General features: G+C 35.3%; 1 protein-coding gene across 1 annotated transcript in view; it reads right to left on the reverse strand.

The window, feature by feature from the left end:
• LOC114045933 (G protein-activated inward rectifier potassium channel 1) overlaps positions 1-25,847 on the reverse strand; it is a 197,891-nt gene extending 172,044 nt beyond the window's left edge. The window contains exons 1-2 of the mRNA XM_027866145.1: positions 25,134-25,847; positions 12,679-12,895 (exon numbers count right to left, since the gene is read on the reverse strand). Coding sequence (XP_027721946.1) covers positions 12,679-12,895; positions 25,134-25,847 — 931 coding nt within the window. The remainder of the gene's footprint in view (positions 1-12,678; positions 12,896-25,133) is intronic.
• Between the last annotated feature and the right edge of the window lie 392 nt (positions 25,848-26,239).

The following is a 26,239-nucleotide window of genomic DNA, read 5'->3' on the forward strand; positions in this document are numbered from 1 at the left end:
AATGAAAAAGGACAAGTTATTGATAAAGATAACCATCTCACTGAACAAGTTATGGTTGTTGTTGTTGTTGTTGTTGTTCAGTTGGTTCAGTTGTGTCCAATTCTTCATGGCTCCATGGACTTCTGTCCTTGGGGTTTTCGTGGCAAAGATACTAGAGGGATTTGCAATTTCCTTCTCCAGTGGCAAACAGAGATTAAGTAGCTTACCCAAGTTCACAAGGCTAGGAAGTTTCTGAATGAGTAACTGGAAGCAAACAAAACTGAGTCAAAATCTCCTAAGGAAGTGAAGATATTCTAACACATTTTTCAAGGCCCCAGGAAATAATGTTGCTATTCCACAAATCTCCAGAATGGCTCAAAATATCAAATAAAAGGTTTAAGTGAAAACATCAAAGCCATAAGGGCAGAAATTAAAGCTTTTAAGATTAAAAGGGTAGAAAATTTAGAATAAAAGTCAGCCACTCCCCAAAACAGTAGGTTCTCTGGGGAAAAAATGATAGAATTGTAACTAAAAATGGCAGAGGTAGAAAGAAATTTAAAAAAAAAATCAGAAAACAAGATCAGAAGAACCCATACAATCTCTATTAAACAAAAAAATACTGAATTTGAAGATGAGGTTTTTGGTCTTCTAAAAAAAGCATCATGAAAAAGAAAACCTGAATACAATTCTACAAAAATAAAAACACGCAGGAAATTTTTCTAAAAAATAATGGAAATAAGCAACAAAGTACAGATAAATAAAAGGCCAGAAAACATCAACAGAAAGAAATCTCAAGTTTAAGTCACCAAGAAACACTGTCAACCTTCAGAATTCCAAAATCAAAAAAAAAAGGAAGAAAGAAAGAAATTGCTTACATGCAAACATGAAAAAAATGTTTATATACCAAGGAGATTCAACCAAAACAGAACAATATTGTCCTTTATTTTTTTTTTAAGAAAGCAAATGGAAAGCTGGAAAATAACTATTTTTGAAAGAACAGATCAGTTGGCACCCCAAAATAGCATTCTACAAAGCTATCTATGGTTCAAAACAAGGGGGTGGCTTTCAGTAACAGGGAAAATTTTGAATCATGCCTACAGAAGAACATACAAACTTAAAAAACATAGAAATTCAAGAAACTTAAACACCTCCCATTAGCAATTAAAGATTGAAAAATTAAGTTTATTTTTATTTGGCTAGAGCTATACAGGAATTTGGTTTGATTCTTAGACCTATTTATCTGACCATAATATCTCTCTTCATCACCAGTTTCACATCTCCAACTACCTAACTGGTAGATTGAACTGACTTGCCCATCAACATCTTAAACTCATTACCTTTACCCTTAAACATTCCACTTTTCCAAACATCCCTATCATTGGGCACCACCATCCTTCCAGTCACCCAATTTCATTACCTAGGTGTCATTCTATACTCCTCATTCTAACCTCCCCCCATCCAATCTCTTGCCACATTCTGCTGATTTTGCCTTTACAACATCTATATTTGCCTCCTCTGCTCTATCACAGCCACTACCCTGGTACAAGTCCTCATATCCTCATCACCTGAACTATTGCAATAGTTTGCTGATCATTTTCACCACTTCACATCACTCCCAAACACACCATGCATTCACTGAATTGCCAATTTCCCTAAAGCCTAGATCTGTAGTTCCCTATTACCTCCAAATCAAATATAGAATCCTTGATTTGGCTTTTAAGTTCCTTTATAAGCTGACATCTTCCTACCTTTCTAGTATTTTTAAATTGTACTTTGTCTTTCTTAAATTTTACTTCTCTCTAGGTACTCTATGATCCCCTGGCCTTCTCACCATTCCTCACATGTGAAACTCTGTCTTCTATATGTATCTCATGACTGGTTGTTCCCTATGACAGGAATGCCCCCCCCGACCCTGTGTTCTTAGCATGGATCCACTTTTAGACCACATATGGCCAACATTTTTTTTTATTTTTACCAAATGTCATATGTCAGGAAGGCACAAAGTCTCACTTTTTAAGTCAGTTAACAGATTAGCCTTCAGGAAGGAACCTCAATGAGTCCTCTAACTCTAGTTTTTGTATTTTGTGGGTCATTAGTTTGCTTTTGTTTTGCTATTATTTGTGTCTAAAAAAATAGATGTAGATAATATACATCATGTTTTGAAAGACATAAAATAAAATACAGAGAATTACAAAGGATACCAAAAGTTAGTGAAAATAAAGATATGAATATTACAAAAATAATTCTCTCAGACAGATCTGAAGGAAATGACTGACCTCAGAAAGTTGAAGTAGATTTAGAAAACTATCTACATTAGCTGCTATGATCAAAAAACAGTCACAACCTTTGCAATGGCCAACCTTTGGATGACAAGCCTTTCTGAATTTAGCTCAGAGTTGACACTTGGCTGATAGGAATACAGTCCACCAGCCCATTCTTGAAACCTTTCCCTTATCTTTCTGCACCTCAGTTTCCTCATCTATAAAATGATAGAATAAATCACCTTTAAGACCCTTTTCACCTCACCTTTTTGCATACCTGTAGATGTATACATATGGAAATTTCCCACAGATGATTCAGAGTTATAGAAATGTTCTGGTTGAAAGTAATGGAGTTCAATGCCCTCATTTTACAAATGAGAAAATTATACCTAAGAGAAAGGAAGTGAGAGGCCCAAGGTCACCCAGCTAATGAATGTAAAACCAGGACTTTTTAGCTTCCTACCAGAAATGATCTTAAAAACACAATAGCCTACTATGCTATGGAAATGTTTGTTTCATTCCATAAATCAAAAATATTAAAAAAAAAAAAACAAACACAATAGCCACACTGGGATACTTCTGTTCTCTCAACATACTTTGTGATTTCTTATCTCTATGCTTTTTTCAGAGTCATTTCCCTCACCTTCCCATTATAAAACAGTACGAATAAATTTTCATTACACAAATCATCATCTCATAGCTCTAAAGTTTCAAAGGCTCACCATTATCTACTGAATAAAGTTCAGACTCTTTATTGACATTCAAGAACTTCTATAGTTGGCTCTAACCTATCTTCCCACTACTCACTTTCATAAAGCCTTACTCACTCTAGCCAGACCGGACTACTATTATTTTTTAAAGACATCTGATGGTTTCCTATTTATCTTGCTTCTTATTTATTTATGCTTACATTATTCTTACATTATTCTTTCTGACTAACTTAATGCTCCAATCTGGTCAACCTAATACTATCTAATAATCAATACTCATCCCTGCACTCCATCTGTACAATTTCTACCTATTTCCCTAGGCCCAGCCCAAGCAATATATTATATGTATATGTGTATGTATGTATGCATACATGTGTGTATGTATGTATACACATATACACACACATACATGTATGTATGTGTGCATATATATATATATATATATATATATATATTACACAAATCCGTCCTTGATCCTTCTAGCCAGAAGTGATATTTTCCTATTATGAATTATCTAGTCAAGCTGTAAGCATTCCACAGCATCTGCTTAATGGGCATTGGAACAAATCATTCTCATCTGACCATTCCACTGGGGGAAGTCTTCACATGCTTGGGGTAGACATCCTCCTAGCTCACCAACAGGTATGAGGCCTGTCAGTTACCTTCAATCTGGTTTAGCCCCATCTGCTGAGAGGGTTCTACAAGGGTGTTGCTGCTGCTCATGCTGTAGCTTCTTGGAGCCACAGGTGAGAGCTGGGTGAAGGTGGACAACAAAGGTAGATGGATGAGCAGCCCTGAAAAGGGCTCAGCAAGCCTTCACACCAGAGGCACCAGTCCTCTCTGAACACTCCATACACAGTAATAAGCTATACAAATGTTATAATTTAAATTAAAAAGAAAGCCTACATTTTGTTAGATAAGAGTTTGAATTTACTGGGGGGGGAGAAAGAAAAAGAATTTAAATTTAACTTTTTTTATTCAAAATATGTTTTGGATGTTTTGGGTTGGGTAGGGCATGAACAGGTTGGGTGGGACAATTCAAAAGGTAGTTCTATGAATAGGAGAAGACAATGCACACACACCTGGAAAGATGTAAATACATTAAACATACAGTGGGCATGTTTGCTTTAAAGTACTATTGCAAAATACCCAGGTAAAAATAGTTTCCTAAAACCTATATGAAAGGAAGTTTTGGTAAGTTACTTTTTAAAAGTTTGGAAAAACACTGTTACTCAAGTGAATGGTAAATAATTGTTCCAGGACCTGTGCCCAGAGGGTTCGCTGCAGAAGTGTAGTAACCGGATTACCCTTGGAGAACTTAGAAAGCAAACTCTAAGGATTTTACCAGCTTTTTCAAATAACAATAATGACAACAGCAAAAATAACAACAATAATAACCTGAGGTTCAGATAAAAGTGCAATACCTATACTTCTTTCACCAATTTGTTTTGTTAATTTAACTGTGTACGTGTGTAGTTTAAGAATAAGCAAGAACTATATGCATGTTGAAGATCAAGATATGTCCAAAAGATATAACATCTTTTGGTCGTGAAGATCTTATCATTCCCCTTTATGGCCTAATACTCTTAATCTGGAGGTTACAGGACTCTTGGGAGTAGGGGAAGTTGACTAGAGAGAAAAACTTCAAATGTTATTTGAATAACTGCTAACATTTGGTACTGAAATGTAGAAAGATTTCTGTATTTGGACACAATTCCTTAAGACAAGTGAATTATGAAAATTTCAGTATTTCATTTTATGAAGAGAATCTCCATTTTCCAATTTTTATTTACTCAATGAATTTATACTTGGAAATAAATAATTCAAGTTATAGTGTCTTATTTTATTTTATTTTTTCTCTCGTCTTTTTCTTGTAGATTTTAAAGTAAGATTCAATGTTATTTCTAAATTCCTGAAATCTGGCTTGAAATGTTATCAGAATAACATCTAAAAACGTCAGTTCACAAAATTTATAATTATTAACTTAGCACTTTTTATTTGTAAAAGTTGTTTGTTAGTTCTTACAACAATCCTGTGAAGTGGAATCAGGGTTTTTAGTTTTGTTTTCCAGACAAAGAAATTGGAAGATAAAGGAAATTCAGTGATAACTAGAATCAGAGAAGTAGTAACAGATCCAGATTTAAAGCCTGGGTCTGTCAACATAAATTCACTGGGTCTAGCTTTCAAAAATTTCCCTAATTAAAGTTGCCTAATGCTAACCTCACGCATTCTATTTAATCTCTCTCAATCTGGCCATTGCTCTAAGAATAATTCTTTTTTTTTAATTTTTCTTTTTGGAAGAGAATAGACTCAAATGGTTTGTCTCAATCACTAACAATATTAAGCAGTAATTTCAGCCTGAATTTTTTTTAATTACCCTTTTTAAAAATTTTATCACGAACATACTATCATCTCCTATTAAAAAGTAAACAATTGAACACAATGTCCTAGCTGGAGTCTAATGCATGTGCAGAAATTTTCATGATCTGTAGTCTATCCATAAGTTAGCAATACCAGCATCTTTGGCATTTATATTAAATCTTCACAAAATGTTCCACAATAACTATCACATCCTGTTCTTGGTTATGATGATGAATGACAGTACTTCTTAATTCACACTCCTGATTTATACTGGTTTTCTACCCATGCTCATTTGCATTTGGCTTCTTTGATTAGGATAGCCTGCATTTGCACAAACCTCCTCTTCAAGCTCTTCAATGTGTTTAGTGGATACACACTGTCATCAGTGGGTTAACGTATCCCTCACTGCTTCCTGATCCCTGATCAATGTCACATAAGGAGTTGATGAGCTTTTTAACACCAGAACATTCTAGTGACCTATGTCCTTTACTGTTTGCCTTTCTTCCACACAAAGGTTCCACTAATTTTCTTTTCTTTTTCTGCTCTTTAGTCTAAACCTTTAAGAGTTTTCCAGTTATTTCAAAGTCAGCAGGCATTAAGTTGGTTTTATAAGCAGCACAATTTTGCTGTAAAAATAATAATCAGGCATAAAGTCTTAAGTCAACTATATAAAGGAACGTTTACAACTTTCAGATTTTTAAAGGCAATCAGGTAAAGAGCAGGAGGGAGAGAATAATTATTTGTATAGTGCCTACCACATGCCAGGTACCGTGCTTTTACAAATATTATCTCATTTAATTCTTACGACAATCCTTTGACATAGGTGTTATAATTATCCCCATTTTACAGTTGAAGAAACTAAAGCAAAAGGAGATTAAAGTGACTTGCCAAGGGACATACAGCTATTAAGTGTCTGAGGACATATTTGAACTGTCTTTCATTGTGATTATATTAGCTATGTCAATAATCTTCCTCCCCACGTCAACATAACTCTCATTGTCACTTTATCTCAATGCCGTTTGGCTCTTTATGTCTCCTTTATCACCCTTCTCCTGCTTGACCTATTATTAACTTTTTTTCTGCCATTCTAAATTAGATCTGAAACACCTTGTGAAAAGATTCTCCTTTAGTATTCTCTTCTCTAACTACAACAAACAACAAATATCCACAGAAATCTGACAAAATATGCACTTAGTGTTAGCCAGTATGATGGAATAATAGGAAGCTGTGAGGGGGTAAAAGTCATGGCAAAAAAAAATGTTTGAGAATAATGAAAAGTTTATGGACCTAAAAGGTAAGAAAATTATTTTATAGAGCTCATTGATTATAAGGAATTGTTGGAGCTCTCCACAGAGAGAAGTCTAATCAGCTTGGACAAAGAGCAAATAATATTTTTTTTTTACTAAATTATTTACTCCTTGAGGGCAGGTATTCATCTTGGTATACAGAATAGTATATCACTCATAAGAGGTGCCCATTGAATATTTGTTGAATATGTTAACTATTTGAATTGTAGTAAAACAAGTATATTCTACAACCACAAAACAATGAATTAACAATGAAATTTTAAAGCCCATGTTGAAAGATGGTTAATTGTAAATTATCTAATAATCAGAATTGAAGAGTTTCATCATTCCTAAAGACATAAAATGTGAAGAGTAAAAAAGAAACCAACGAAAGATGTTTTCTCAACACCCAAAAGAAGAGAATGTTGCTAAAGTCTTACCTACTTAAAAAAAAAGTCAAGGAGAAAATTTGGAACTCAAAATTTTACGAAAGTGAATGTTGAAAATTAAAAATATATTAATTAAAACAAAGCCATTGGGAAATTAAAAAAAATTAAATGTCCAAAGAGCCTCAATAAAAGAGTAAGAGTAGCTAATGTGATAATAGATCTAAGAAAATGGATTGAAAGGAAAATAAAAGAACTTTTTAAGGATATAGAAGGAAATGCCAGAAAGAATGAAAGAAGAGGTAGAAATCAAATTTTATTAAATTGGCTGCTATATGCATCATCTAATTTGTGTTGATCTATCTCTAGGAACAGGGATAGAGACTGGACCTGGGATTTCATTGTTATAAAGATCTCTTGGAAAGAGGCTCCCTCTACCAAGCAATTCAACAACCTTGGTGCTACTCATAGTCTTAGCCAGTTGCCTCAAGCACTTGAAAAGTTAAATTATTTGTGTAGGATTACATAGCCAGTATGTGAAAAAGGTCTTCTGAGTCTGGTTCTCTAACCACCCTGCCACAGTACCTGTCAAGCTATCTCTAAAGAAGACTAAAAAAAAGAAGTATTATAAAATTAGAAAGAAATGTAAGTTGAATAAGTAGAGCTTTGTAACTTGTTAGGAGTTAATTTTGAGATTTTCAATATATAAACAAATTACTCCATCCACTGGACTTTGCAGCAAAGGTGTTAAAATGATAACAACCCTTCCAAATATCATTATTCTGAAAGGTCACAGCAACTTGAGGAAGTAAAATTATAGATGACAGACATGCCCATGTAGAGTCAAGCCGGTGGCTTACCTAAGGACATTGGCTGAGCAGATATAAAGATCTGAGGTCTCATTTGATACTATAACTTGCTCAAACCTGAGTTGAGCTACAGTAAGCATAATCGAATTATAAAATTACAAGATTGTAAGAAAGCATATAAGGTGTTAAATTAACTCTAGATAATGATGACCATTGCGGAAAAAATAAATTATCAAGACAGATAAGAGTATTATAAGATCAAAATGACATGCAGCTCTCAAGTAACCAAACTAGCTTGCAGTTCATTTCTTGCTAATTTTCTTTCACTAGTAAAGTAGGCAAGAGTACATGAATAGTGCTTATTTCCTTTCAATTGCTAATCATAATCACATTTGTCAGTTTCTTGGATACCTACACATAAATAGTCTATAGTCTGGCAGTACAAATGGAAATTATTTGAGAAATCTTAGCTCAATCTAGGTTTACTTTATATTGGCAGGGTTTAATTTTTTTTTTAATTGCACAGAAGCAAAAAAAAAAAAAAACAAAAAACATTCCAGTTCTTCCTGAACAGGGTAATTTCATTACTCCGTCTTGAGCATTGCTAATTCTCAGATCATTAGACTCACTCATTATGAAATATAGAGATGACCCCCCCCATATACACTTCAGTTAGATATAGAAGACCTACACTGTAATCATAAAATACTAATGAAGTATTAAATAACTATAAAAGATAAGTTTATGTCTTGACCCTAGTATGATCTGTGAATACCTTTTTATTACGGAATTAGAGGAAGCAACACAATTGAGTGAGTCATCAAATTTGCTCTATCTTTGAGGGTTTTAAAATAGCTAAACCATAAGGAGCCTGGGACTACCAGGAGTTGAACAAAGTTTGAAGCACCTATGTGCCTATTACAAAAAGACATCAAAGATGGGGATTGCTCTACCCTCTACCCCATCACCATGTCATCACAGCTCCTGGACCTATGGGAAAGAGTGTATCTAGCCAGGGGCAGAGACAGACCATGCATACAGAAACCCAAACTACGAAACATCTTCAAGGGGCATGATTGCTCTAAGGAGAAAGGACAGTAGTACTATGCATAAGAGTAAGATCTGGGGAGCCTAATTGGGATGTTGTACCCAAGGGAGCTGCATGAGGATGTTACAAAAAGAGAAAAGAAATTCTGGCCCTGATGTACCAGGAGTTATAAACCGACTCTGCCAAATATGTATTCTAAAAGTTTGCCTCACTACCACTATAATCAAAGTTTCAACCCCCTTTTCCCATAGAAATGTGTATATTTATGTCAAAATATGCTTTAAGGGATGAATGTTTTTGTACCTACTCTTCTAACCATACCATCTTGGGTAAATATCTTTGCTATCTGATAATTATATCTATAGCCTGACTGTTAATGGGAAGCATACTAGTAGGGACTTATGAACTACAGTAATAGGAGTAGCCACACGCTGGGGAACCCTAGAACCCAAGGCAATAGTCACCCAATGGAATACCATCCCAAATGTGCAAGTGCTATGTGAATACTTCAGGTGAATATATTGGGAGTTGTCCAGTAGCAAGGGGAAAATAAAACATCTCTGGTTTTTAATCAAATTATAAAGTTTCCAGTTCATCTAGTAAAGTAACATGTAAATATTATCTCAATCTTAGGAATTAAGGATATAAAGATATTGAACTGTCTAGAAGAATATATAACTAAAGTTAAGTAAGCAGAACCTCGTATCTAACAACATAGAAGGGACCAACACTCAAGGATAATTTCAGAATATACAGTACATTGACAGCTTTAAAAAAAAAGGAATGAAATTTCTCCTCATTCTAATTAATGCGTAGTTTTTAAAACTATTATAAAATGGCATGAATGAAGGAGATATGTTCTTAAAATTTATTTTTAAAATATTGAGTTTCTTTCAAGAAATTTCAGCTGAACAGAGTGACTGAAACAGAATCTAGAAATTTTTGTGTACTCTTTTTTTTTTAGACTAGTTAAACTCTGGTATAATCCACAAGTTTACAGAGTTTGAATAACATATGTGTTCATTTTTAGAGTATGTACTCAAACACAAAGTCAGATGTACTTCTTGCAATAAATGATATATATGATGAATAATATTCCTGAATGTTTCTCTTGCTATATTAGATCTAGAAACAATCTTCAATTAAGATTATAAGAAATTAAGCTTAAATCTCTCACTAACACCACACACACACACACACACACACACACACACACACACACACACACACGTTGGTCCCTAAATAAGAAATTCAGACTTTTCAAATTCTTTTTTTGTCATTTAAGTTTAGAAGGAGAGAGATTGATAATCTGACATTTTAAAAGATTCTCATTATCACAAGCTCCCTGATGGCTTCATGCAAAACAATAAAGTACTCACCTTAGGTATTCTAATGTGGGAGATGAAAATTAATCAGTTAATGAAAAAAGTAGGCAGAATATAAATATTGTGTAGAGTATCATTCCCTAATACATTCAAGCATCATTCCCATATACATTCAGGATCAGAATTACTAATCAATGTTTCTTTAGACTGTCAAAAAAAAATCCCACATTTAATTCACATTCCAAATCAGTACATTCATTAATAATAAACACGTGATAAACTATTAACAGGTGTGCTGTTGACATTCAGTACCTTGAATTCAACTCTCAATTGTCATTCTTTGGAGATATGAAACCATAAACCACAAAAGATCAATAAAAAATTTATCTGATATCTGTTCTCTAAGCTGTGATAACATACTATATCAGTTGAACAAATAAACTAAAAGCAATTGAAACCTATCTCAAACAGTTTTAATGAATAAAACACATGTAAAAAGTATTTGATCAAGAGTGGGATAATAGATCAATGGCTGGCCTTGGAATCAGGAAAACCAGAGATTGTTACACCTCTGACACTTATCATCTGTGTAACCAGAGACAAATCATTTAACCACTTGGTTCCCCCCAGGCAACTCTCAAAGAGGACAAGTTACAGAGAAATTACTCATCTACATGTGTGGAGGGAGTTGACACACTGAGAGTTCCCTAAACCAATAAAATCATGGATCCAGACATATTCCTACTGCTCCCCCCAAAAAAATCTAGTTATAGTAAAAATAAAATTATCTAATTTTTCAACTGCATCATTTTAAGGAAGAAAATCCAAGTAGGAAGTCCTAATTAAAAATTTTACAGAGTTCAAATAGCCCAAAAAGTAGAATCTAATTATAGATGCTAGAGAGATGTCTTTACTTATGAATTATTTTAAACCTGGTTTTTATTTCTTTCCTGAAGCACTGACAGCCTGAATCTAATGGGAAATAATACGTGATCAAAGATCTTAAACCTTTACACAAATAAACATTTGTTTAGTTTCCTAGAACTCTTCATATTTCCTTAATACTGTTAAACTCACAAGTAATCACTCATTAAGACTTTTACACAATCCACAGAGTGCTACCTCAAGGGTCAATAGCATCATCTCTTTATATTTCATGGAATGGACAGGGTAAGTGACTGGCCGAAGGGAAAGTGACAAGTCATCCAGACAGCCAGAATTTAGAGCGGTCTGAATAGCACTCCTCACACCAAATGATCAGTAATATTTAGTGTTTGTAAGAGGTAAATAAGAGAAGCAATTCTTTCAGAAAATGATGTCTTTCTTTCAATTTAAGCAGATTAGAGTTATGAGGAAATGATCAATTTTGGTTCAGTAGATAAACTTGGAGATTACCATGTCTAATAAGAAAAGGTAGAAGAAGCAGTTTCCTTTAAGAAACACAGCAGTTGGGGCAGCTAGGTGGTGCAGTGGATAGAGCACTGGCCATGAAGTCAGGAGGACCTGAGTTCAAATCCTGACCTCAGACCAAACACTTGACACTTACTGTGTGACCCTGGGCCAATCACTTAACCCCAATTGCCTAAAAAAAAAAAAAAGAAAAGAAAGAAACACAGCAGTGTGAAGTAAAACTGAACATCTCTAATGCCTTAAAGATTCAGTACTCCTTGGTGGAGTCCATCCATAAGAAAAGGAACCAAATGATTGCAGCTAATATATCTCCGTTTATGTGATGGTACCCAATCTATTGAGGATCATTGCCTAGAACTTTTTTCACTTAACTACCTAACTCCAAATTAAGCCAATCTCTACCCCCCTGGCACTTCAACCCCAGCCATTTAATGTGTGGGTTCCCAGCAAACATATTTTCAGTTTACACACCTCACCCTTTTGCCTACTCTCATCCTTCACTAAAATAACTTAAACAAGACATTAATACATTGCTTTAGAGGACACTTGGGCAATATCTGTATGATACTGTTAATGTGTACTATTGTTTAAAAAAAATCAACTTTCCATTAAGGTCATGTACATTAATGTGTTCAATAGCTTTTCAGGGACAATCAAGTATAAAGGACAAAGGCACTTTTACATGGAGCTCAAGTACCCATTAATTTGTATTTTTCTATCTCAAAGGAATATAGAGAGCAGACTTATTTGCAGGATATTCCAGGTTTGCGTTTCAAAATGAACAATGAAATACTTTGTAAGGATTTGTATCAATTTCAAGCTATTTTATATGAATATTCTAAATGCACACACACACACACACATACACACACACCATTTTCATTAAGACATCCTAATTTTCCAAACAGTATTCAAGGCAAGTTTCATTTAAATGGAAACAAGCAATAAGTCATTACTTTCATTTATACTAACCATTTGAGACCTAGTGAGTTTTTTGGTCCAATTTTTGACAAGTGATGTCAAGCATATAAAAAAAATTGGAAGAAATAAAACATTGACATGGATACAGTATATTTTATCATATAGCTATTTTTTTTACTCACCAGTTGTTTCCACAATGCCCTCCAGGATGACGACAATCTCGAACTGTTCAGCTTGCATGCTTCGTTGGGATAGGTCATAGAAGGGGCTTTTGGCATCGATCACGTGGCAAATTGTGAGGGGGGAAACAAGAAAAAGTTGATCTGCCCCTGTACTAAAACCTACATCCAGCTCAAGTTGGTCAAGGGGGAGGAACTCACCCTCAGGTGTCTGTCGAGACTAGACAAGCACACAGAAAAAGAGAAGAAATCACCACTAGTACTGCAATGTTCAAGACAGCCCAACAGCAATTCACATCACTGCCAACATTCTGCCCTATCAATCATCTGCAACAAAATCCAAACAAATCATTATATGGCTATATTATAGCAAATGGGCAGAAGCTCCATATTGTGCATGTAGAAAATGCATGCAATATTTATGACGTGATGGAATAGGGATAGAGTCTAGTCAGTGATTTCATAAATATAGGGAGCTCTGGACTGAAAGAACAGGGCCCTTTACCTAAGCAGGTTGGGATCTTCTCTGAAACTTAAAAGACTTAGAGAGTTGCTTAGAGCAATGAGAGGATAAGTGACTTGCCCAAGCTGACATTGCAAGGATGTATTAGTAACGGGACTTGAACCCTCAGCTTCTTGATTGCAAGGCTATCCACTACATCATGGCTGCTTCTCATGAAATTAAGCTTAATGTTATTACAGCTCCCTGACTCATGAACTTTGGGATGAAAAAAAAAAGTATGTCCCCAAAATGATTGTTAGTACAAAATCCAACATGGGCCAATGTAAAACATAGAGAAAGGCATGGCATCTCACTGCAATGTCAGAAAGTTGGAGTGGGGGGTTGCAATTAGATATATAACTCCCATGCAATATTTTAAAGCAGAGAAGTTATTAGACAATGATTCAGTAAAATTAGATAAATCACAAGTTTAAAATCACAAAAGAATATCAGAGAAATGGCTGGAACCCAAATTAACATAGTGGAGGTTCTAAAATACTTGAAAATTAACAAAGTGATGAAAATGATATATAGTAATGAAGAAATGAGGGAAGATTTATTTCTTTTTCTCTTAAGAGTTGTTTTGTGTACTTTGTGGTTCATGGAATATATAAAAAAATCACAGGTGCATTTTGTTAGGGGCTTTCAGAATAATTACAAATTTGTTTCAGAGCATTTAAATTTACTATTTAAATATGATAAGAACTTTACTCAACTGCAATCTACTTAACCAAAACATGATTTTGATAGTGCTATATTACTTAAATGAGTTAAATGAAATATTACAGTAACAACAGATTTCTATACAACAATCATTACAAAATAAAGTAAGTTCCAGTGAAAGGAATTATTTATAATGACAACTGGTTAAATCCCATGTCCAGACTTGAAAAAATGTCATGGCAAGTCCAATAAAAATCAATGTAAACATAAAATTGTCATTAGATTCAAAGTGGAAGATACCATCTCTTTCTTTTCATTCTCTTTTCATTTAATTTTTTTACTTTTTAAGGGGAAGAAAAGGGAGCTTGACAAAAGGCAGAAATTTTTGTTTACTTACTGAGAAGGGATGATGGACAGGAGGTAGGACTGATATGGTAATCACTCATTTTTTTAAGTTTATAAGTTTTTGAGGCCCGACTAACTCTGAGGCCTTTTTGATTTTTTGGGGGGGAGGGGAAGGAAGGAAGGAAGAGAGTGGGGCACATAGCCAATGAGACAGGATGGTGGTAAGAATATTTTTTTTCTTGAGTTAAGAATCAAAAGGTGTAATTCATCTTCTTAGATGTCGAAATGACTTCCTCTCCATCATACATGATCAAAGTAAATTTGAAAATTTAAGAAATGTGACTAAATGAGAAAAACTCATTCTAGAAACACAGCAGGGCTTCAGACTGGTAGAGGTCTACAGCGGCAGAGAGCATCAGGATTAACATGGGCCACAAAAGAAGTTCAGTGCTCCAATATAGTATGACTGTTGCCAGCATTGATAGTAGATAACACAGTTGTAAAGAAAGGTTCTAAAGAAATGAATTAGATTTACCTAATTAACCTGTGATATTCAAGAATTAAACTGAAGCAACCCAGAATAAATTATTGAGAATGAAAAGCCATAACAAATCTGCTTGTCCAAAAAGTATAAATGAAAGTATTAGCATCTTCCATTTTTTAAATAGACCTGTTCATTTTGTGACTTTTGAAATTCCCCAATTCTTTATGCCTCAATTTTCATAAAATTAGCATTAGCAAAAATATTTTTCTGTAAATATTCTGACCTATTAAAAAAAAAAAGGTGCTATACAAACACAAGGCATTGTTATTATTACTAGTGGTAACATGCAACTTCATTATAGATGCACAGGCTCACTTCTGCACTATCTTTGATAAAGGTAGGTGCTATGGATGATCCAAAAATATTTGCTATTTTATTTTGGAATGTCCAGCGCTCTCTCCTCCTCCCAGAAAACTTATTTCCATAATTTTATTTTTGCTGAAACTAATGTTATAATTAGCTATTATTCCCTGAACACCCACCAACTGAAGGCATGGAGAGGTAACTCTTCATTTATTATGGTGTGTGACAGAGGGCAGCCAATTCTGTAAAGGGTGAATTTGGGTTGAAGAAGAATCCAGAAGACACAGGTTCAGTTTTCAGCTTTAGCACTTAAAAGTTTAGTTAGTTCTCAGCTTTTTGCTTTAGTTGTTTGATTACGTGGCAAGTCACTTTATTTCTATGAGCCTCAGTTTCTTCATCTGATAAAATGCAGATAATAGTACTCACACTGCCTCTAATTCACAAGGATATTGTGAGGAGGAAATCACCATGTAAATGCAAGCTTTGGTTATTATTATATAAGTAGAAACACTAAATTAGGGAAACTAGGGTTGACTACATAGAAAATTATAGGGTTCCAAAAAGACTCTTTTCCTTGGAAAATTCTTATTCTCTTAAGAGCATATCTGGTCCCTCAGAATATTCCCAATCTTCTATCCTTGTCTTTGTGGACAATCTTGTCCATGATGTACAACCTTTAAAAAAAATTTGCAAAGATACTTCATTTAGGGGCAGCTAGTTGGCACAGTGGATAGAGCTCTGGCCCTGGAGTCAGGAGGACCTGAGTTCAAATCCTAACCTCAGACAGAACACTTGACACTTACTAGCTGTGTGACCCTGGGCAAGTCACTTAACTCCAATTGCCTCACCAAAAAGCCAAAAAAAAAAGAAAAAATAATAATACTTCATTCATCTGGCATCATTGGTAAATGAAATGTTGCAAAAAGGGAACAATTCAAATGAAAGAGTTGGGCTTGGTGAACCCTAAGATTCTCCTAGCTCTAAGTTTATGATCCTCTAAGTAGTTTGTTGTTTTGTTGTTGTTTTACCAATTTATTCCCTATCTTTAAAACAAATGACATGGAAGAGGATTTCCTTTAATTCCATTTATCTTTTCAAAAACCTTAAAAAGTTTTTCCATTACCTATAAGATGAAAGATGAACTCTTCAGCCTAGTACTTTAATATCCTCCACAATCTACCTTTTCTACCCACCAATCTCCTCCAACCTACCTTTTCTACCTTGTCTTACACTACCCTATACATTCATAAATCAAAGCCAGAAGAAACCATCAGGTACAATCCCCTAATTTTATAGTTGAGAAAACTAAGACCAAGGGAGGTTAAGTGACACAAGTTAAGGTTACAAAATGTCAAAGACAGAATTTGAACCCAGGTCCTGTGACTCTGGAATCATCAGGTTTTCCCTCTCAGAGGTTCCAGAATTTATTTGACCTACCACTCCCTCTGAAAAAAAAATTCCTCAGCACCCCCCTGGAAATCTACTTTTTTTAACCCTTTAATGGTTTTATTTTGGTTTTTTTTGGGGGGGGTGGGGAATTTGTGTCATTAGAGGCTACTACTGCCCCCCCACCCCAATCGTTTCAGAGCCCCCCAGGGGTATTGCCCACTTTGGGAACCTATGCTTGAGTTTATGTCATTCATTCTATATTCCAGTCAAAGTAAATTTGTCTAATTTTACTCTGACTTCTCCTGCCTTCACGTTTTTATGTACATCATATTGCATGCCCAGCATGAACTCAGTTCACATTCCACTGGGCTGAAATCCCTTCTTTCTTTCAAGGCCCATCACATATAGGAACTCCTCCAGGAAGCCTTCTCCAATTGCCCCCAACTGAAAGTAGTCCTTCATGTGTTCTGGTTATTGGTTTTGTTGTCTTCATTTTTATTGTCTTAACTTCTCTTTAGTGCTCAGCACATTTTACCTTGTCTCTTACTCATGTGCATGCCTTATTTTTTTTTCTTATTAGAGTAAAAATTCTTTAAGGGTGAAGATTATGTCATTTTTAAAAATCTTGTATCTTAAGCACTTAGTCCAATGCCCTGCTCATTTAACCTTTTCTTCATCAGTCATCATTTTAAACATCTATTATTTTCCTATGCAGTCGTATCTTATTTTCAGTTTGACTATTTCCTGTCTTGTTATCAGGCTGTCAAATCTGTTCATTATAAGATTCCTCTCTCCTTACTTTTTACTTTGTTACTTCAGGAGAGGAAGTCAAGCTTATTAAGAATAGTATATTAAGATAATCAAGCTTATTAAGAATGCTAGGAAGAAAGGACCAATAAAGTTCTGAATGAAGGAGTAAAGTATATAGCTTTGCCACAGGGGCTTTTAATAATCTGTTCTGTTGCTCAGACTCACGCCTTGGTTTGAGCTTATGTTGCATGGACTGAAATTGCCAAAAAAATGGGGTGCTACTTATTATGAATTTAAGTCAAGGAACACACATCTGTGTTCATGATACAGACACCTGCATAATACTGCAAAATCTGGTGAAAAGTATATACATTGGCTTTAATGTCAATAAAACTCATTCCAAATGATCCTAATTCTACTTCCATATCACCCCCATTTAAAGAGACTGATCTGAGCCAGCAAGTGTCAACTTCATTTTTATCTCACCCAATTTCTAATAATTGAATAAAAATATTTATGTAAATAAAAAAGGGTAAAATGAAAGTGAATTAGGTGCTTTTATTTTTATGATAATTTTATGATATAGAATTTTTGCATCAGCATGAAAGTAATTTCTACCACTATGGAATTATTTGTATTAATATTCAACCACATGTTAATTTTCCTAGTGATTGAACACTTGCCAAGTTTCAAAGAATACTTTCATTTACTTTATTATGAACAAAACTATTCCAAATGAACTGATATTAGAGAAAATGTGAAAGCCACTGATGTAGCTTCTATTTTCTTATGTGAGCTATTTTATACTTTATCATAAAGATGCCATTGACTTGTTTCTAGGCTATATTATCTTATTTTTTGGTAGCTTAATAAAGCTACTCCCCAATTTGAAAAGAAAAAAAGATTTTTTTAATGAAATCATAATGTTTATTTTTGTATACTCCAAGACTACAGTGATAAAAGTACTAAAATAATTGGTTGAAATATTAGAAAATATAGTATTTGCAATCTTATACAACCAGTTTTATATTTTTCACTCAGTTGATCAGCTAAAGGCATGATGACTCAGCATGAGATTAAAAGAGGGATTTTATAATATAAATTTGTGACTTTACAAGTTCTAAGACTTTATAAAAATATTTAATTAATTAAAAATCAATAAAGTAACTGGCTCACATAGGATTATAAATCATGGAATGTTAAGTCTAGAAGAGACATCAGAATTAATCAGGATCAGTCCTCTCCTCATATAGATTAAAAAGCTGAGACCAGAGAGGTGATGTTCCCTAACTAGATATTCCTACATCTGAGACCTCAACCAATGTCTTCAGTGCTCTTTCCACTATACCTTGCTCCTGCCAACATATCATGATGAATTTTGTTTTCAAGTGTTAATTTCCAGTAATATGTCTGTGGACAGACTATATAAATAGGAGGGGAAAATACAAACTTTTTAAAATTAAACTTATTACTTTATTTTAACAGATCAGGAATGATTATGGCAGTAGTTAGATTGTATTCATCAGGAACAACCACACAAATTACCAGGGGATGAAGCAAATTGAATTCTTTAAGGTATTAATAAACCATTAAGTCCTTAAAAGTGATCTTTAGTTATGATTTCTTAAATTTTCCAACAAAAAAACATTGCCACCTATTTGCAAATATACCTACATTTTATTATATGTGTGGGCCCATGTACTAGCATTAATTTAGCATCACTTTTTATATAATCAAATGATGCAATCAACACAACTGTAAACTATTGAAACACTTTGAACTTTCTAAGAGGCAACAAAACAATATATAGACGAATCCATGCCATCATACCCTTGTCTCCATCAGGGGCAATAAAGAGCACCAAAGATACAGAGAATGTTGAAGGCAATTCTAATGATAGCCTTGTTTAACCCTTCATTTGAGAAACTAAAACATAGAGATGGCAAATAAGTGCTAAGAGGCAAAACAGCAAAATTAAAGGGAGATATGTCTTAACCTTGCCTGTTTCTGCCTTCCTTTTGGGGACCACATGGCAATGAATCAGTCCATATTTGATCTGCAAGACCACACTCAATGACAGTCTGTTCACCTAATGGGTCAGGTTAATTCAGCTTTTGCCAATAAACATAATCTGAAATACATTATTACTATTCATAAAGACCTGCTATTAAAATATAATTTGTCAATTTAAGTAAACATTTGGTGTAATGTAAGGTAAATTAGGAATTTGCTATCTCCTCTCCCCCCCACCCCATTTCCCCATCTCTCATCTATACTGCTATACTGTAACTTTAATCTAGTTACGACTGTTCTTCCCCCTCCATAAAAAAATGTCAAGAACAGTAGAGCTCTTCACTTCATGCTATTTTATTCTTTGTGGGCATTCTTCCTCATTGCAATAGCTTTGGCAGAGTTGGTGACCTAGAGATAGCGGAGAACAATAAGCTAGAATGAAGGGCAGAGGACTTCCTACTCTTTCATTTGTCATTATACTTTCCCATCCTTACATATTTAAAAGGTACAGAGAGAAGCTCAGGTAAGGAGAGAAAAGGAGCTACTTTGGGCTGGAATTTTAAGTATAAGCAACAGAGTTAGGAATAGAGAACAAAACACAGTAGGGGGCAAGGACCAGGATAAGAATCAAAATGTGGTGTCCTAACAAGGTTGAAAGCAGACGTGGCACTAGGGTGGCAGCAAGAAGAAAACAAACAAGAAATTGAAGTATATTATTTAATTCTTTGGGACATATATATACAAGGGGTTATGTGGCTCTGTAGGTCTTTTATCTGTTTATGCTAAGAATGTCGTACACGTATGTTGCACTGGAGAAAATACTGATCCCAAGTCAAATATGAAGATTTAATATATTAACCTCAGTAAATAATCTGTATTTAATAGTCTTACATCCATATACTTGAAAACATATACCATGTATTATGATGCCCCAAAGGCCACATGCAATTTCAGAGAAAACAACAACTTAGATTGTATGGGTATCTTTTTAATGATATATAAGGAAGGATAAGTTGTCTTTCTTTCTTACCACATGACCTTGCTGACTAAATACACCTCCACTCCTGCTGTTCAACCTATGCCTTGCTCTTCTTTCTTTCCTTCCTCTTTCACTCTTAGCTCTTGTTGTGAAACTAGGGATCTTTATTTCCATTCTTTCACCTCAGACTTTATGCTAGGAGTATAAGGTCCAATCTTTGCTGATGCCTACTTTTGAAAAAAATTGCTGTTTAAAAAACAAACAATACTTTCAATTTAAAAATAGAATCTTGACTTTTTCATGCACACATGTGGGAGTAATGAAAAGGAATTCTGATCAAATAAGAACCAACCTATCTTAAGTAGATAATGTAACTTATTGGAGAATTCAAGATCAGGTAACTCCCTCTCTCAGGGTCCTTGATCATTAAATGATATTAATATTTTAATGATAATTTGAATGATGATGCTGAAATATGGTCAACCAATCTAAAGTAGAGTTAAATTCTCTCAGAATATTAAAAGAGGGGCAGCTAGATGGCGCAGTGGATAGAGCACCGGTCCTGGAGTCAGGAGGACCTGAGTTCAAATTTGGTCTCAGTCCAGGCCCTTGATACTTACTAGCTATGTGACCCTGGGCAAGTCACTTAACCCCAATTACTTCATATAAAAAAAAATAAAGAAAAAAGAAAAAAAAGAATATTAAAAGAAAGAGAGAAAAACTCCATTTGTGATTACCTGAAGAAAATGGTCTATCAAATATAACATGAATTTGTGTAAGGACAAAAAAAAAGCCCTTTTATGAAGGATAGGGCATTAAGATAATAATCCAGGAATGGACTGGGAACCATAAACTGAATGAGTTAGCCATTATTTCAAGGACTAGTATGATAGAATTATAAAAGAAGATATATGATATACAAGTGCCAGAAAATCATCTGCTGATCTAATTAAATTGTAATTGTTTGACTTGATACTGTTTTAGATTTCTATATTTTGTACCATAAAAAAGAACTTTGGCTCTAGAGTCAGAGGATCTGGGCTTGAATCTTGGCTCTGACATTGATTATCTGTGTGACTTTCTGCAAATCACTTAGCCTCTATTGGTTTCAGTTTTCTTATCTGTAACATCAGGAGATGGACTTGATGACCTCTAAAGTCCATTTCAGCTCTTATCTATGATCCAATGAATGACTTTCAAGAAGTACATTTGCTAAACACTGAAACAAGTTACCAAAGAAGGGCACTGAAATTCTTCTTCTTCTGATAATCATTAATAATGCAACAAACATTAGAATTGATAGCCCAAGGTGTTGCCTTGCTCTTAAGAGACTTGACAACAGGATCATATGAGGTTCTTTAGTTTCAACACAAAAATATTAATAGTCTAAATACTTTTCACCATATAGGTGCATTTTCTTGCTGTAGTCCCTTCATACAAATAACCTCTTTTCAAAACTTCCAGTGACTGGTTAAATTCAGTTGGCATAGTTTCCACTTTGCCCTTTGCCAGAAGTAAACACCAATCATGTTATTCCGGGGTAACTGGGGAGGGACCAAAACAAAAAAAAAATAATTTTCATTTTACATCATCTGTACAATTAAGTGCAGATAAATACTATGGATTACCAGACTAAACCTTTTTTTTTCTTAGCATATGCTTTCAGATATAGTAAGGCAGACTGCTCCAGATAATTAAATGAAAGATCTACATTTAAAGGGGATAGAGAATACATTTTCATTCTTGGAATAAACGAAAACATCTTTGGGACAAGTGAAAATGGAAACAAAGACCAAATAAAAAGGGAAAGACATTTGAAATTAGCTTCCATGAAGACCTAGAGAAGACAAAGGTAACAGAAGCAGGAAAAACTTCCTGCTGGAAAGGATAAAAATCTTTGTCTATGTGGGGCTTTTCTTCTCTAAATTCTAAAACCCTCTATAACAACAGGATCAATCCTCGAAAGAGAACTAGAAATTTAGCAGAACTAGAACAAGATTATAAAGAAGAAAGTGGGCTTTGGTTTGGATAACATCAAGGACATATAATTATCACACAATAACTATGTTGCTTTCATCTCTTTAAAAGCTACATTTTTTCTCTTCAAATTATAAGTAAAAACTAATACACGTTTCCAAAGATAGAGATTCAAAGTTGGGGATAAACTTTCAAATAACTTTGGATTATACTTAAAACTATATAATTTACTGCTTGAATCTTCATGGAAATAAATGCTGATATAAATTATAAGTAAATATTTCGTGTGGTACGTTGTTAAAATGCAGTTAGTTCATAAAGGTCACATTCCCAGTACACTTTTGAGAAAATTAGCCCAATAACTGACAACTACCTATTAAAGCACAAGTCCACTTTAGGTTCTGAGGGGAAAATGTTATCCCATTTTAATAAAATCTAGGACTAATTTAGGATTTTTCAGATTGTGTTTAAGTTAGGACAATTACAGTAAACACTGACCTCAAATGAACTACTATAATTGGCTGGGTGAAATGCTGCCATTGAGGTCACCATTTCAGTTGACATTCTTCCCATAATTCTGCTAAAAGATTCATTCCCTAAGCAATTTTTTTTCTTCTTCTGCATAACTGTTTTATCTCCCCCATTCCCCAGCATCTCAACAATACTAAGGATATAAAAAGAATATTGCAAATGATATTTTACCCACTGAATTATATGACCTTGTATTTATATAGCACCTTGCTCCAAATTGCTCAAGTTGCTCAAAATTCTTAAACGTTAGGTTCTCTAGCAAGGCACCACTAATGGATTGTAAACCTAGGTGATCTAAGCAGAATTACCTAAGGTCCCAGATGTACTTCAAAAAGAACATATTTCTATGAGAGGAAGCAGAAATAAGCAATAAACTGACTCTCTACACATTTCAGTTTATAGCTTACTTGCAAAAAACTTATATATGGCAGAAAAAAAAGATCTATAGTGATGTTCCAAACCCCTCTCCTAAAGTCATTTTCTCAATATAGAAATTTGTTTTCACAAAATGTTTAAATGGAATTGTTTATTTTGATAAAACTGGGGAATGTCTATAAATGTTTAATAGCCATTTTTCATTTCAGTGAGGCCCAAATAAGACAAAACTGTGCTTCAACTACTAAAAGAGAGGCTTAGGTGGCACATAAAACAAAATTAAAGCCTAAAAGAGAAATATGTTAGACATTCACTTTAATCCAGTGGGAAGTGTTAGACTCTTCTCTGGAATTCTTTAATAGAAGAGTTTGATCCTCTGCCTTTGGAGTATCTTATCAGGTCCTATGTAAAGGAAAGGAATTGGAAGAGACAGCCACTCAAGGTACTGTTATAATCTTTTTTTGAGTGTGTATGGAGATAAATACATGTATTAATATAAATTTTTAAATATCCACATACATAGGTCAAACCAACTTAAAATATATCATTACAAAGAAGGCATTCCTATAACAAAAAAAGATCCAAAAGCCACAGGAAATGGCTTATTTCTTCAAGCAATAATCAATAAAACAAAATTTCAAATCATTTAAAAATGTGGACAAGCCTTAGAGCACAGCCTGAACTGTAGCACATTTTAATGAGCAACATACATGATATAACTTTCATATATCACAATTAAAGTGACTCTGAAAATCTTTTTTTTTTCAAGATTCCTTGAGTGAGCTTTTGCTAATGATTGTAGAGAGGCTTAGGGAAAACAATATACCTTAGATAAGGGTGGGTATTTAACCTTTAGAGGCATTTAAGTGATTAATACATTTCCCTTTATTACACTTAGTTCTGAAACTGGTTTCAGATGACTATCTTTTTATTAAATATTTTACTCAGGCTCATCAATTTTTTTTCAAGTTCATCCTATCTCAAAACTACTTAAAGCTAAACCCTTTTGGAAACAATGAATTTAAAACCCTCACATAGGCTAAATTGATTTGAATTCTAGTATTCCAGACCCTAATTAGGTGATTCTGCCATAAAAGGACAGCTGTGTCTCTTGTTTGTTGTAGTGCCCTCTAAAGACAAGATGGGAATGGTCATAATCACTCCATATGTAATTTATTTTTGTCATTTAAGCTGCTGATGTTAGGAAGCCTTCTTTAATCGATGAGGAAAACCTTAAAGTACAAACTGTAATTGACAATGGCTTGATAGAAACAGTCAATTTAAAACCTACTTAACAGAGGCCCGGATGGGAAGTGGATAGTTAAGGTTTCAAAAGTCTTTCAATCTTACTTTGTAAGAACTTGTAAAACTTAACAAGGTGCGGGGGGGTGGGGAGCTAACTGAGGCCCAGGTGTGACTTTTCTTTATCACAAAGCAATACTTTCTACAGAGCTGGGCTGGGTTAATTGAATGTAAAAGATCCAAAGGTTTTTGTTTTTGTTTTTGTTGGGTGGGGGAGAGGCAGGAGGAGGAGAGCTTTTTGTTTTTTTTTTCCCCAGGAAAACAAGATAAAAAGGTTTCCTTTTCTTTTTTTAAGGGAAAACGCTAGCCCCAAATGAAAATGATATTAACACTAGTTTTTTTTTTTTTTCAAAAAATAAATGCTATTCAGTTTAACAACTCAAATTTGGTGGGACAAGGTGTAGAAAACAAATCTAAAGTGTTGTGAAGGGAGACAAGAAAAGGGTGAAAGGAAAAAGCAAAACAAAAACCAAAACCAAGCACACAATTCCCTCTGGGTTTAAAAAAAGGACTCAAAAGACGCTCCTGATAAATATTACTATTCCAGAAAGGGCCATATCCGTCCAACGTGATGAATTTAACTAAAGGTGTGAGAGGCAGCCAAGTGTGGAATGAATTGAGCGCCCTCGCTTGCTTTCCTAGGACAGAAAGTGAGTTTACCTGTTGGGATTGCGAACCCGAAGTAAGACTTGTTGGGAAAATCTAAGCTCCGCCGGGCTGACTGTTCTAGGGGATAAGGGTGAGGGTGAGGATTCAGCAAGGGAGTGGGAGGATGTCTGACTTACTTTGAGCAGCTTGCAGCGGATTTGAGCGGAGACCATGTGGCTGTTTCGCAGGTTGCCCACTCTGAACATGAGCGTCAGCTTCCCGTCCCTCATGGAGATCACCGAGTGCTCGCTGAACATAAGGGTCTCCGCCCGCTTCTTGGGCTGGGACATCTTAATGAACATGCAGCCGATCAGGAAGGCGTCGACGATGGAACCCAAGATCGACTGGAAGAGGAAGAGGATGATCCCCTCGGGGCACTTGTCGGTGATGTAGCGGTAGCCGTAGCCGATGGTGGCTTCGGTCTCGATGAAGAAGAGGAAAGCAGAGGGGAAGTTGTAGACATTGGCCACACAGGGCGTGTAGTTGCCAACGTGGGCTTTGTTCAGGTCTCCCCGGGTGTAGGCGATCACCCACCACATGGACGCCATGAAGAGCCACGCCACGGTATAGGTGAGGATGAAGATGAACAGGTTCCAGCGCCACTTGAGGTCCACCAGGGTGGTGAAGAGATCCGAGAGGTAGCGGCTAGTCTCACTGCCCAGGTTGCCGTGCTGCACATTGCACCTCCCGTTCTTGTCCACAAACCGCTGCCGCTTTTTCCTGGGGACCAGCTGCTGCTGCTGCTGCTGCTGCTGCTGCTGCTGGGGCCCCTGGCCCTGCAAGCCCGCGCTGCTGGACGAAGTGGTCACTACCTGGTAATCGTCCCCAAATTTTCTGCGGAGCGCAGACATAATACGGGGGAGCGGGCCAGATTCAAAAAGGAAGGAGGCGCAGGAGCGAAGCGCTGCAAACCAATACCAACGGGGGAGGGGGGGGTAAGGAAATAAGAGGAGAGGGAAATGGAGAGGAAAGGGAGGAGGGAGGACACCCAAGCAGGTATCTTAAGTCTCTTAGCCCCCCTCTTCCTTTCCTCTTCAGGTACGACGCCTTGGCACCTCCCCTGGGCCAAATTCCTTCTTTCTGATTTGAGTCCTAAAAAAGGGGGGGGGGGGGGAGAATGCTCTCCCACACTTAGCAAGAGAGATGCAGGCAAGGACAGAGAGCCCAGTTTTACCTTTGTGCAGTTAAAGCTCTTTTCTCCCTTCTTTCCTCTTCATTTCCCCTTACCTTCTACCTCTTTTCT

Source organism: Vombatus ursinus, unplaced genomic scaffold (assembly GCF_900497805.2).
Source record: "Vombatus ursinus unplaced genomic scaffold, bare-nosed wombat genome assembly UNPS02014779.1, whole genome shotgun sequence".
Taxonomy (NCBI): domain Eukaryota; kingdom Metazoa; phylum Chordata; class Mammalia; order Diprotodontia; family Vombatidae; genus Vombatus; species Vombatus ursinus.